At 34.4% G+C, this 12,843-nt stretch overlaps 2 protein-coding genes and 1 long non-coding RNA gene across 3 annotated transcripts; all 3 read left to right on the forward strand.

The window, feature by feature from the left end:
- Positions 1-332: 332 nt before the first annotated feature.
- LOC133865427 (uncharacterized) lies at positions 333-3,115 on the forward strand. The gene is made up of 4 exons (XR_009899715.1): positions 333-480; positions 558-629; positions 1,396-1,452; positions 2,903-3,115. It is a non-coding gene; the product is annotated as an uncharacterized LOC133865427 (long non-coding RNA).
- A 4,727-nt stretch (positions 3,116-7,842) lies between these two features.
- LOC133866064 (toll/interleukin-1 receptor-like protein) lies at positions 7,843-8,774 on the forward strand. Its single transcript, XM_062302628.1, has 2 exons — positions 7,843-8,295; positions 8,637-8,774. The coding sequence occupies exons 1-2, from the start codon at positions 7,843-7,845 to the stop codon at positions 8,772-8,774; spliced, it is 591 nt and encodes a 196-aa protein (XP_062158612.1).
- A 1,713-nt stretch (positions 8,775-10,487) lies between these two features.
- Positions 10,488-12,769, forward strand: LOC133866648 (disease resistance protein RUN1-like). Its single transcript, XM_062303245.1, has 3 exons — positions 10,488-11,661; positions 11,787-12,065; positions 12,163-12,769. The coding sequence occupies exons 1-3, from the start codon at positions 10,546-10,548 to the stop codon at positions 12,763-12,765; spliced, it is 1,998 nt and encodes a 665-aa protein (XP_062159229.1). The 5' UTR covers positions 10,488-10,545; the 3' UTR covers positions 12,766-12,769.
- The last annotated feature ends 74 nt before the right edge of the window (positions 12,770-12,843 follow it).

Genomic DNA, 12,843 nt, shown 5'->3' on the forward strand with positions numbered 1-12,843 from the left:
TAAAATATAAAAGAAAAATAAAATATAAAAGAAATTAATGAATAAAATAAAGAAAAGAAAGGAAAAGAAAAGAATTAAAAAATATAAAATAGAAAGAAAAAAAAAAAAAAAGAGAGAGAGGAAAGAAATGAAATAGAAATATATACAGAGGAGCATGGGGCGCAGACACTCACTCAAATGGCCACTTGGCTATTTAATATAGGAATGGCCAAATGGCCATCAAATAAAATTAATATATATATATATATATATATATATATATATATATATATATATATATATATATATATATATATATATATATATATAAAGAAGACAAAGTGGAAAGAAGAAAGAAAAAGAAAAGAAAAAAGAAAGCAAAAGAGGGAATCTTTTTGTAGAAAAATTGTGATCTACGAAGATCTAACGGTCTGATTTTTGATCCGTCTTCAGAAACGTGTTCCTTGCACTTGAATCTACGTTTTCACTGATCATTTTGAGGTAAAATACTAAACTCGTATTTTTGAGATTTTGAGTTAAAATCTTAAAATGTGAGTTTAATTTAGTGTTTCCTTTAGGTAATGGGCTTGTTGGAACTTGTTTAAGGCTATCCAAGCCATGGGTTTTGGTTTGCTGAATTTTTGGTAATGGTGAGTTTCCTCGAACCCTAACTTTTGGGTTATGTATTTTAATTACGATTTCTTATGTCTAATCCTAAGTAAACCTTATGGGTTATGTTGTTAGTGTTTAAATATCAATATTCTGTTACGAGTTAGTAAAATAAATTATGAGTTTAAATTTAGAAACTTTAATTTGATGAGTTAAATTAATTTAGGGTTTTTAAGTGTTTAAAACCTAGATTATTAATTTGTGGATTAATTGTGGTTATAGTGATGATTAATCCCAAGTTAGCTACGAGTTTTGTAAAACTAAATATTTATAGGTTATGTTCTAATATTAGTAAAAATTTAATAATTATGGGTATTTAGTTTAAATAGTATTTGCGAAGTTAACCCTAAGATTTTATTATGGGTTAATGTTATTTTGAATGTGTTAATGATTTAAGTTAATAAGTTAGTAATTAAGTTGGTACTTATTGTTAAAAAAAAAAAAAAAAGATTAGTGAATGTGATTTTAGAATTAATGTTAGTATAAAAGTGTTAGTGACATTGATTGCGGGTTAGTAATTAATATTATAAGTAAATAGTTAAATAGTAATTTTAATGTCTAACCCTTAGTAAATACTTTAGGTTAATATTGTTTGAGTTTTAATTAGCGTCTAGGACTTTATGGGTAGACGTTTGGGACCCTTAAAATATTATGGGTTTTCTAAGGATTAGCTCTTGAGCAATTTAAGAGCTAAATGTCGGTCTAATGTTATAAATGTCAAATAATGTTCAATGTGTATTTTCACAGTGACGTATTGCAAGGTGGTGTCTAGGAGACCTAGTGCTTAATATCCATGCAGCCAAGGTGAGTATTCTACTCACTGAGAAGTATTATTTTCATATATGATGAATTGCAAAATATATATATTGTTTTACAAACCTAAACCAATTGTATGTTAATTATAATCTGTTTTGGATGATTTGAGTACTTTTGAGTATATTGAAATTATGATGATGTTTTTAAGTATGAATATGATATGTGATTTTAGAGTAAGTATAAGTTGGAAATTTAAGTTATGCAAATTGTTTGAGAAAATGACATATTGAACTGTTTATGTCTTATGAATAAAGCATGTGTTAAAGGCATGTCCATGAAATTAAATGTATAGTATTTGAGCATGAGCATTGAGCATGACACGAACAAGACGGAGGTTCAATTCCCTTAGACAAACGAACAAGACCGGAGTTCAATTCCCTTTGGCAAACGAATAAGACCGGGGTTCAATTCCCTAGGCAAACGATGACAAACGACAAGCATGCATAGCATTTGTTTTATGATAATTGAATTGTTTTCACGTTATGATATATAATAGTTTTATGCTAGACATATTAGTATGCATAAGAGTCTCAATGGAAAAGAATTTATGTATATTTCTATCGGATGGTTGTATGATTTAAATGCCATTGTTTTCTAAGTCTTACTAAATCAAAGGTAATATAGTAGGTGAGGATGTATGTAATTGTATCCAACTATGAAACTTCTATTAGTCAGTGTTTGCTATATCAGCTATGGAGGTTTTCAAACAAAAGTTTATAAAATTGGTGGCTGTTATAGTGTACGCATGACTAAAAAAGAAAAGTTGATTCTTTGCGAAAACTCAGTGAATAGTATACCTCTGAGGTCTTAGTGTATTTATTTATGCTAAGACGGTGGGTTCATAATTCTACCTGTGTGGATGCGGCAACCCCCACAACTATGCAGACACTGATGCTTTGGTTGCAGGTTCTGAGGATATAAATATTGACTCGTCTACCTAGTGTATGGGATGCTATGATTAGAGCACATTGCAACAATCATAAGTCGCGAATCATGGGTAGTCTGCATTTGGGTATTTTATTTATAGCTCGTGTTCTATGTGGTATATGTATTTGTTGAGCCTGTATTTTAGTATGTAATTAATATAATGTGTTTTATAAGCCTTAAATAGATAAACTTGTAAATGGCTCTTATTGTTGATAACAGTGATGTATTGGATGTAATTCCGCTATTGATATGTGTTCTGCTGCACATTGATTTTTATATTCCGCTGTGTTAGATGTAACTCTGAATATCAAGTACATGTTATGGAACGTGTACGTTATGTTGGCTGAGCGACACGTAGTCGTCCTACTGTGAAGATCCGTTTGTATGTTTTCAAAAAAAAAAAAAAAAAAAAAGAGTTGTCACAATTCGTATCGTTATAGTGTTGTGTTAGTATTTTGGCCTTATTTTGTGTTTGGACAAAATCACTTATGTGTAAAAATGCTGGAAACAGGGATTCCACTTTCAGAGTGATGTCAAGATTAGAAGAAAATTCAAGTTCCTTGTCAGCCGTCCGGACGCCCATCTGTCTACTGCTCCATCCGTCCGGACGATGTGTCATCCCGTCCGGACGCCAAACAGTCCAGCATCATCCGTCCGGACGACGTGCTTCTTCCGTCCGGACACTTCACTGTATCAAGAAGTTTCTGTTCCAGCTAGCTCCGTCCGGACGCCTATCAGTTCTCGAACGGTTCACTAATTCTTTCCAAGTTCAAGAAAGGGAAGATCAATCAACCGTCCGGACGATGTGGTATCCCGTCCGGACGCGTGTGTCCATAAGGCAAGAATCGCAGTTTGAATTTGACCGTCCGAACGCCTGACAGCTGTGGTCCGAACGCTGGTGCATCGTATATGGTAACTGACGATTCAACTTCAACCGTCCGGACGTCTCCCCCTCATGGTCCGGACTCACACGCATCAGATATGTAAATTGCATGCTGAAGTCTAGCCGTCCGGACGCTCCTGCCCCATGGTCCGGACGTTGGTCCGGACGTGCGAAGCCTGATATGGAAATAACTTGCGGCGGATGTGCGACCTTTCGAACGATCGAGCCATCCCGTCCGGACGATGTTCTTATACAAGAAAGATTTCTCCGCGGAAATTTCAGAAATATCCTGTCGCACAGTTGTCCATCCGGACATCCATGGTCCTCCGTCTGGACAGCTCCAAGGCAAATTTTGCCTGACGCTCATTCTGACCCCCAGACTATAAATAGGGGTCCTTGGGCACTTAGAGCTGCAAGAATTCGGTGTGAATTCCATTAGAGCTCAAAAACGTGATATTTCCTCTAAAGCCGTTTTTCAAGTGTGTTGCGCTACAAGTTGAAGTCTATCTTAGAGGTCGGCTCTAAGGTAATGAGTTCCATTGAAGACCCCTTCAAGTAGGTGAACCTGATTGGGAAGCGTTCGTGTTGGGTTACACGTCAGAGATCAAGGTACGACCACTGCATCGGTACATGTGAGTGTTACTATCTTGTATCTAGCTTTGTCTTCTGAATAGTGGATTTCCTGGGTTTGGCTGCCCTGAAGTGGTTTTTCTCTTAACCGAGTTTCCACTTCGTCAACAAAAATCTTTGTGTCATTTACTTTCCGCTGTGTCTTAATTTTTGTTGACACTTATGCACAGACTTTACTTTTAGAAGTCATTTCAATTTTTCATGTTGGAAGTCAAATTATTTACAATATATGTGTGTAAGAGAGAGTTTTTTTTTTTTTTTTTTTTTTTAAAAAAAAAAAAGAAAAAAAGAAAAAGAAAAAACAGAAAAAGAAAAGACGTATTTTTATTTTTTATTTTTATAAAAAACAATAACAGAAAAGTTGATTAATTGAAACAAAATTTTAATTTAATTTGATATATATAAATGTCACACATGATAGTTTATAAGATCGTTTTGGAAATAACTGTTATTTTAGGAGGCTTAAATTTATTTAACCCTTTAGTTATAAACCGTACAGTATAAACAAGTCGTTAAAAGAAAAAACGAATTAAAATAGAATTGATGGTGTTGGCCGAATTCATTGGTAGTACTTATTTTGGCCCAGGTAGTCTCTTTGGCCATTCTTGTAACACTCCGGATTTAACTTTAGTTTCTGGCCAAGATGAAGAAACCTAGTATAATCAATTTGAAAGCCTAAAAATGTGGCAGGTTGATGATATTGAATCAATTTTAATTGTTTAATACAGGAACCAAAAAAAATTATGATCTTTCATTTGTGAGTGATCTAATAATGTTCATGAGGTCGTCTTTGTACAATAACCCATTCTAGGGAGCAACCAATTCCCTGGGCATTCATTTGACCTATTCATCATATTTGTGAATGAAATGAAATGGAATGATGACGTATTGTAATATAATCATTCGAAGTGCTTGGCCTCCTAACTACAAACTAACACAAAATTTCGCAATACAAGCAAAGTGAAGGGCTAGGTTATTTATACAAAAGAAAGCCCAACAGTCTTAACTGCTTCACCCCAATCAGTTACAACTGAGCTCAATTAAATTACATCCAACTAGCCCAATTAATTGACCATCTTCCACATCAGCACTCACGTGCAAAAAGATTTTTTAGTGTCCGTTTGAGTTTACTATTTAAAAAAGTACAAATTAAAATAATAATTTTAAAATGTACGATTTGAAAAAAGTGATTTTTAAAAACGCAGTTAAGCATTTGACAAAATCGCAGTTTAACCTTTTAAATCGTAAATTAGCCTTAAAAATTTTACAGTTTCAAAAAAGCACCATCTTAACTACAATTTGAAAAAGTAGATTTTCTGCGTTTTCAAATTGCAATTTTTAAAAATGCAATTCCTAAACGATTTATATTTTGCGATTTGGTTTAAAATCGCACTTATTATCTACGAAATTGCAATTCCAAACACAACAAGCTCTTGCCAATCTCAACCGTTGATGTAAGAGTCTAAGAATAGGGGTAGTGATTAGGGGGACCCTTTACCGGCTCCCTTCCCTCCTTTTTAATAAACAAGTCTCATATATTGAAAAAGTGGTTTTTTTTTTTTATTGTTTTATGTTTTCTTTTTTAATAAAATTGGCTTGTTTATTGAAAAGAGGAGAAGGGAGCCGGTAAAGGATCTCCCCTAATCACTACCCTAAGAGTAGAGTGACACAAACAAAATTTGGAAAAGAAAAAAAAACACTTGACGGTCATTATAACACAATTTTTTAATCGTAATGCCAATTTCTAAGAAATTTCCAAAAGGAAAATTTGATGGTGTGAATAGGTTTACTTTTGAGCCACCACCAGTCAGCATAAGAGCCAAACTCTGAGTGGAAAGCCGTGTGGGCCAAGATTCGAATAACAGAAACATGTAATTTTAAATAATAGAGAACATTAATATGGTTGTGGGTTCACGAGTTTATTAATAGACTATTGGAAGTTTGACGCCCATATTTAGGCTGTAGCTCAACTCAAACTTCTATATAATTGGTCCCATGAAAAACGGAAGGAAAGAAGATAGAAGGACCCTAGTTATTCCATTGGAAAGATGCCGAAGGCTCGTGGAACGTGGCCCAAAAGAGAGACAGACAAAAAAAAAATGTTAAGGGTACTAAATATTTTACTAAGAAATGAGTATCAAGACGTTGAGCTTATTCATTAAAAATAATCAAAATAAATAATAAAAAAAAATGTTATGAATATCAATAAATAAACTCTACATCATTTTTGTATTTATCTCTTCATAAAAGATTTGGTACCTTTTAAGATTTTTCGAGACATAAATATTCTCTTTTTAGGATCTTGAACATGGGAAATCTAAATAAACAAAAATTATCGTGTGCTTGATTTTGTGGCTTTCACACTGCTCAGAAAATAATATTTAAAAAGTAATAAGGATTAATTTCTTTAATTTATATTAAATTTATATATATTCATACTATACGTGATTCTTTTTTAACAGAATATATGATTTTTATGTGCATTTTTAAAACCACAAATAAGAATTACGTTTATTTTGAACACACGCACGTAAGCTTAATAAAATTGGATGAAAAAAAATTATTCTTTCAATTCAACCTACAGAGAACTTTCGCGATTGGTTGATTTATATTTAAGGCACAAGACTCGCGAGAGTAGGGATAAATTATTATTTTTACCAAAGTAAATCTAATCTTTAGGCAATCCTAATACTGTAAAACATTTCAAACAATTTTACCTTTCACTAAAAGCAAGAGTAAAATCATTGTGACTAGAAGTCACTTTTACTTTCACTGTAACTTTTAAAATTTTTGACTTGTTTTAAATTTTTATTAAATTTTGATCAGTGATGATTTTAAAAATTATATTATTCTCAAAGAGATAAAATAATACCAAAATAACTTTTAAAATAAAAAACATTAAAGCTCATTTTGAGTTCTTTTATACTGATATAGCATTTAATTTTTAATAAAAAAATTACATCTTATTTTTTTTCTCTTAATTTTATTAAAAAATAAAATAAAGTATCACATTAATATTAAAAGACTTTAAAAAAAAAAACTTAAAAAAATACAAAAAAAAAAAAAAAAACTTTATAATTTTTCTATAAAGTTACCCATAAATTAAATTACACAGGTCTAACGTCATATCATCCATGCCATTCAAACCTGTCGTTTGTCGGTTGAGAAATGATAAAAAAAAAAAAAAAAAAAAACTCCAGTTCCACAACTCTGCACTCAAATCAGACACAGGGTATCATCCCCCAGTGATTAACAGGGACGTCTCCATTTTTAATTAAAAAATAATTTTTTCAAAAAGTGATGCCTGATGTGATTATGTGTGAAGTTGTTGACTTGAGTGAAGGCCATATTTTATTGGGTAAACCGTGACAAAAGGATGTAAAATATTTATTCACGTGGGATCAGCCTAAAATATTGATGGTTTTTCGAGAAGAGTCAACAAATAACCCCAAATTTTAAAGTGGAGGGGCAATCAATTCCCGTTGTTAATAAACCCGAATTTGAAGAGGAAGAACACAATTGTACGAATGAAAGTAAAGATGCGTCAATTGGCTCAAATCAGATACAGGGTAGTGATTAACAGGGACGTCTCCATTTTTAATTAAAAAATAATTTTTTAACATCAGGCATCACTTTTTGATAAAGAAAATTACCTTTTTATTCAAAAAGCACCGACCATCACTACAATCAGGCATCACTTTTTGATAAAAAAAATTCCATTTTTATTCAAAAAGCACCGACTATCACTACCCCCAGACAAAAGGACGGTGGGGCCGAGATTTAACGCTTTAAGCTACAGTTTGGTTGCATTCTCCGCGAATTCCGGTGACGCGCGCCTCGAGGCAAACATTGAAGATTCTTTACAAAAGCAAAATTATGGTACAGTTTTGCTAGCTTGCTCCTACCAATTACTGAGTTCATGACTTAACCCCAAACCCATGGCTTCCACCAGCAGCAATATTATTCAAACAGCCCCATGTACACCTTCCTCTTCTTTTTCTAAACCCCAATCGAAATACGAAGTTTTCCTCAGTTTCAGAGGCGCAGATACTCGCAATACTTTTACCGACCATCTCTATCACGCTTTGGATTCTCATAAAGGGATTAGAACCTTCAGGGACGATGAGGATCTTGAGATGGGAAGACCCATTAAACCGGAACTCTTGGATGCAATCGAGACATCGAGAATGGCAGTCATCATTTTGTCAAGCGGCTATGCATCTTCCTCGTGGTGCTTGGAAGAACTTGCAAAGATTATTGAATGCATGAAAGAACGAGGGATGAGAGTCTTGCCAGTTTTCTACCACTTGGATCCTCGTGTTGTGCGCTATCAGATTGGCTCTTTTAAAGATGCCTTTGCTGAACATGAAAAACGTTTCGAGGAGAAGATGGTGCAAAGGTGGAGAGATGCTTTGAAAGAAGTGGCTGATCTCTCCGGACGCCATTTAAAGGATGGGTACGTAACATTTATTACTGACCGATCTTCTAGACAGAATCGTTTTTTTTTTTTTCTTGCCCTGACTGCAAAATATATACACTTATTACTATAAATGTATATGCTAAATAGTTACTAGCTTCATCATCATGATGGAGTTTTACAAATAGCACTAAATATATATGAGAGTAACTTCTATAGGACTTGCCACGAGAGAGAGAGAGACAGAGAGAGAGAGAGAGAGAGAGGCAGTTTGGTTTCTGGTTTCTGGTTGGGTTTTTGCGATTGGCAAACCAGACAAATGTCAAAAGCCTAGTCGATGAAGGCCAATGTCCTCGCATAAATCCTGAGTCATCCAGGCTCTTATGTTGCTTCCGCGTATTGGAGGAAGCACTGGTGGTCATGGGTTTGTGCCCAATCAGTGAGAGTGATTGACTTTCGTACGAAGACATTCAACTTGTGATTTTTAAAGATACGTGACATTTGAGATGATCTAAGGAGGAATCTAAATTAACGGTTAATAATGAAACAATGTGTTTGTTAATGAACATATACATAAATAGTAACCTTTTGTTAAAGCATTTTTAAAATTAATATGTACATATATTTATTTTGTGTTTTGGCAATGTTTTAAAATGAATGTATTAAAGAGCTAGCATTAAATGAAGATAGTGTTATATTGAAAAAAGAGAAAGTGTAGTTGACATTTGTAAGACACAACACACTTTAAGCATTTAAAGTAATGCTTTGGTCAGTTTAGTATATGCACTTATGTGAGTACTCTAGTACGATGCTTCACACATGCATGTGTGGCAATGGGAGCTACTGGCGCCCTGATGATGCACTTGGCACTTAGCACGAAGTATCAGAGCAATCTAATTAATTTTGGATGGTCATGATTATTCGATTTGGTGGTTTAAATCTAGACCATAGGATGATTCTTAGGCCTCGTTTGGTTCGCGGAATAGACCCCTGGAATGGAATGACTATTCCTATGGAATAGTCATTCTTTTGTTTGGTAGGGGTCTATTCCTTGGAATAGGTATTCCAATGGAAATACCTATTCCTTTACGAAGAGGAAAACCTATTCCTCTAAAAAATGAGAGGAATAGCTATTCCTTAAGGTAAATGCAATATTTTCCAGAAAAAACCATTATTTTATATTTTATTATTATTTTTTTTTTAAAAAAAAAAAAAAACCAAAAACCTAAAAACCAAACCCTTAACTGGCTGGCCGGCCACCCATTGGAGTCGGGGGTGGTCGCGCCACCCCCGGAACGCCTCACGGTGGACCCCAGAGGCGTTCCGGGGGGATTCGCTTCGGGGGTGGCCGCGGCAACCCCCGGAGACCACTCCGGGGGTGGTTGCGGCCACCCCCAAAGTGAATCGGTGGTCGGCCACCCATGGGTTTTTTTTTTTCCTTTTTTTTTGTTTTGTTTTTTTAATAATTTGATTTTCTTTTTAATTTTTTTTTTAAAAAAAATGTGGGTTTTTTTTTAGTAATTTTGATTGAATTTCAATTAAAATATATGTATTTTTACCAAACTAAAGATTAAGAATAGCCATTCCATTCCGTCACCTTCTATTCCTAGGAATGACTATCCTTTTTCCTAATGGAATAGTCATTTCGCAAACCAAACGAGGCCTTAGGTGGATCCAGTGGTTGAATTTAATGGACCATCACTAATGTAAACTGTAAGATCAAATCACATTTGATCTAATGATTGAAACTAAATAATAACGATCTAATGATTATTATTAAATATTCTTTGATAGTTATTTGATTTGATGCTCAGAATTAAGTATCTGTTAAAATAATAATTTATGACTGTTACTTAAGCAGTTATGAACAGTTGGATTAGCAGTTATTCAACACAATACAGAAGTAACTGTTGTCCAGTTATTAAATACCTTATGTATTTAAATTTTAAGTCTTTGTCTCTTACTATAATAGAAAATCTAATAGTATTTTGGTTAATTTTTCATTTGTGCAAAACACAATTGAACAAATAGAAGATTTTGGGTACTATTGTATTCTGTAGAAATATTTGTTGTAACCCTTTGCATACCTTTTGTATACCATTTTTGACAATGGCAAATTTTTTGAAAGAAAACAATGTTGTAACACACCTTACAAGCAATATTTCATTTTTCTGCTTTCTATTACTTTTATCTAACAATATTTGCATATCTCCTTTGGGTTTGCATGATTTGCAATATTGACTCTTACAGGCAGTCTGAGTCAGAGTTTATCGAAGAAATTGTTGAAAAGATATCTCAAGAATTGAATGATACAAACATAAGTGGTAATTATAAGAATGGCCTTGTTGGAATTGACTCTCGTGTTGCGGAAATTATGGAGTATATGGATATGGCGTCGGATGATGTTCGCTTTATAGGGATATGTGGGATGAGTGGAATCGGCAAGACAACTCTTGCACAAGAAGTTTTTGAAAGCGTCCGTCGCCAATTTCAAGCTAGAAGCTTTCTCAGTGATGTCAAAAGACGTGATTTACGGGATTTACAAGATCAACTCCTTCAGGATATGAAGTTGAAAAAAAGTGCAATGCCAATCAGATGGGATGGCATCAGAGCGACAAGTAACAAAAAGGTTGTTATTGTTCTTGATGATGCGGATGAAGAAAAGTTGGGAAAATTAGCAGGTTTCCATGACTGGTTTGGCCCAGGGAGTAGAATCATCATAACTACTGAAGATAAGGGTTTGTTGCGGAGGAAATATGGGCAGGAAAATGTATACGATGCTAAAAAATTGAATTCATCTGATGCTCTGCAGCTCTTTAGTCAAGAAGCTTTTGGCAAACCCCAATGTGAAGAATATTTATTGGATATATGCAATGGTTTTGTAAGTTATGTTAACGGCCATCCTCTAGCTCTTAAAATTCTGGGTTCCTCCATGCATGATATATCAGAAAAAGATCTATGGAAAGCTGAGCTGGAAAGACTAAGAGTAAGTGCTGAACTTCCTGACGATGACAGAATTCAAAAAGCACTTAGAATCAGTTACACTGGATTGAGTACTCCAAAGAAAAAACTATTTTTAGACGTTGCATGTTTCTTCAATGGGGAGGACAAAAATCGAATAGCAAATATACTAGAAGATTCTGGTTGCATCCCGGAGATTGATATAAAGGCTCTTATTAACAAATCTCTCATTACTATTTTAGGAAGAAAATTGTGGATGCATAATTTACTTCAACAAATGGGTTGGGAAATTGTCAATCAGGAATGCATGGAAAGACCCGGAGAGCGCAGTAGATTGTGGCTTTGTGAGGATGTCCTTGAAGTATTAAACAATGGTAAAGTAAGTGTTATAGTATTATAGACATGAACTTATAAGAGAAGTACATATTGGTACAATTTTTGAAATTTTTTGCTATATCTTTCGGTGTACTAGTTTAAGTACTGTTCTTAATTAATGGTTTTTAGGGAACAGATTCAATTGAAGGCATACTACTAAATGCACCTTCTCAAAAAGAAGTACGCTTGAATGCTGACGCCTTCTCAAAGATGAAAAAGCTAAGATTGCTTAAAATTTGTACTCATCTACACCTTCCTCAAGGCCTCAACTATCTTTCTAATGAGTTACGTCTGATGGAATGGCATGAATATCCTCTGAAATCCCTTCCGACGAGTTTTCAACCAGAGAAACTTGTTGAACTCGTTATGCATCGCAGCCACATCAAGCAACTACCCAATGGATTTAGTGTAAGTTTTCCACTCATGCAATTCTCTCTCTCTCTCTCTCTCTCTCTCTCTTAAATTAATTTCCTAGATATAATTTTTTTTTTTTTTTTGGTCACAGAACTTAGGCAGGCTAAAAGTCATGGACCTTAGTGACTCGCAAAACTTAATCAAGACTCCCAACTTCACTGGACTTCCAAATCTTGAGAGGGTCATTTTTCAAGGTTGCACAAGATTGTATAAGGTTCACCCATCTCTTGGAGTTCTCAAGCGGCTTACTCTATTAAATCTGAAAGATTGCAAATATCTTAATAGCCTTCCACAGGAAATCAATTTGGAATCTCTTGAAACTTTGATCTTATCTGGCTGTTCAAGACTCAAAAAGTTTCCAGATATCGGAACAAGTATGACAAGTTTGTCGAAGCTTTATTTGGATGGGACTGCCATAGAGGAACTGCCATTATCAATTGAGTATCTAACTGGCCTGACTTTATTGAATCTTCAAGACTGCAAGAATTTATCAAGTTTTCCGAGTGTCATTGGTAGTTTGACATCTCTTAAAACTCTCATTCTGTCCGGATTGAGGTTCGCCCACATAAACCATGGCATTCCTTGGGCCTCTCACCCATTCTATCCTCAGTTGGTGCGGCTACACTTGCTTTATGGGCAGATTTTTCCTTGGGCCTCTCCCCCATTTTATCGGCAATTGTTGCGACCACACTAATTGGTTTATGGACATATTGTTTGTTTATTGCCAAACATCCTGAACCAAAGCCCAACTTCTTGTTGCTCAAGTCTTCGT

Source organism: Alnus glutinosa, chromosome 4 (assembly GCF_958979055.1).
Source record: "Alnus glutinosa chromosome 4, dhAlnGlut1.1, whole genome shotgun sequence".
Lineage (NCBI taxonomy): Eukaryota > Viridiplantae > Streptophyta > Magnoliopsida > Fagales > Betulaceae > Alnus > Alnus glutinosa.

Coding starts and splice junctions, on each gene's coding strand:
- LOC133866064 (XM_062302628.1), top strand. CDS start 7,843: ATGGCTTCCACCAGCAGCAATATTATTCAAACAGCCCCATGTACACCT. Junction 8,296..8,636: donor AACGTTTCGAGGAGAAGATG/GTGCAAAGGTGG, acceptor TTGGCAAACCAG/ACAAATGTCAAAAGCCTAGT.
- LOC133866648 (XM_062303245.1), top strand. CDS start 10,546: ATGATTTGCAATATTGACTCTTACAGGCAGTCTGAGTCAGAGTTTATC. Junction 11,662..11,786: donor AAGTATTAAACAATGGTAAA/GTAAGTGTTATA, acceptor AATGGTTTTTAG/GGAACAGATTCAATTGAAGG. Junction 12,066..12,162: donor AACTACCCAATGGATTTAGT/GTAAGTTTTCCA, acceptor TTTTGGTCACAG/AACTTAGGCAGGCTAAAAGT.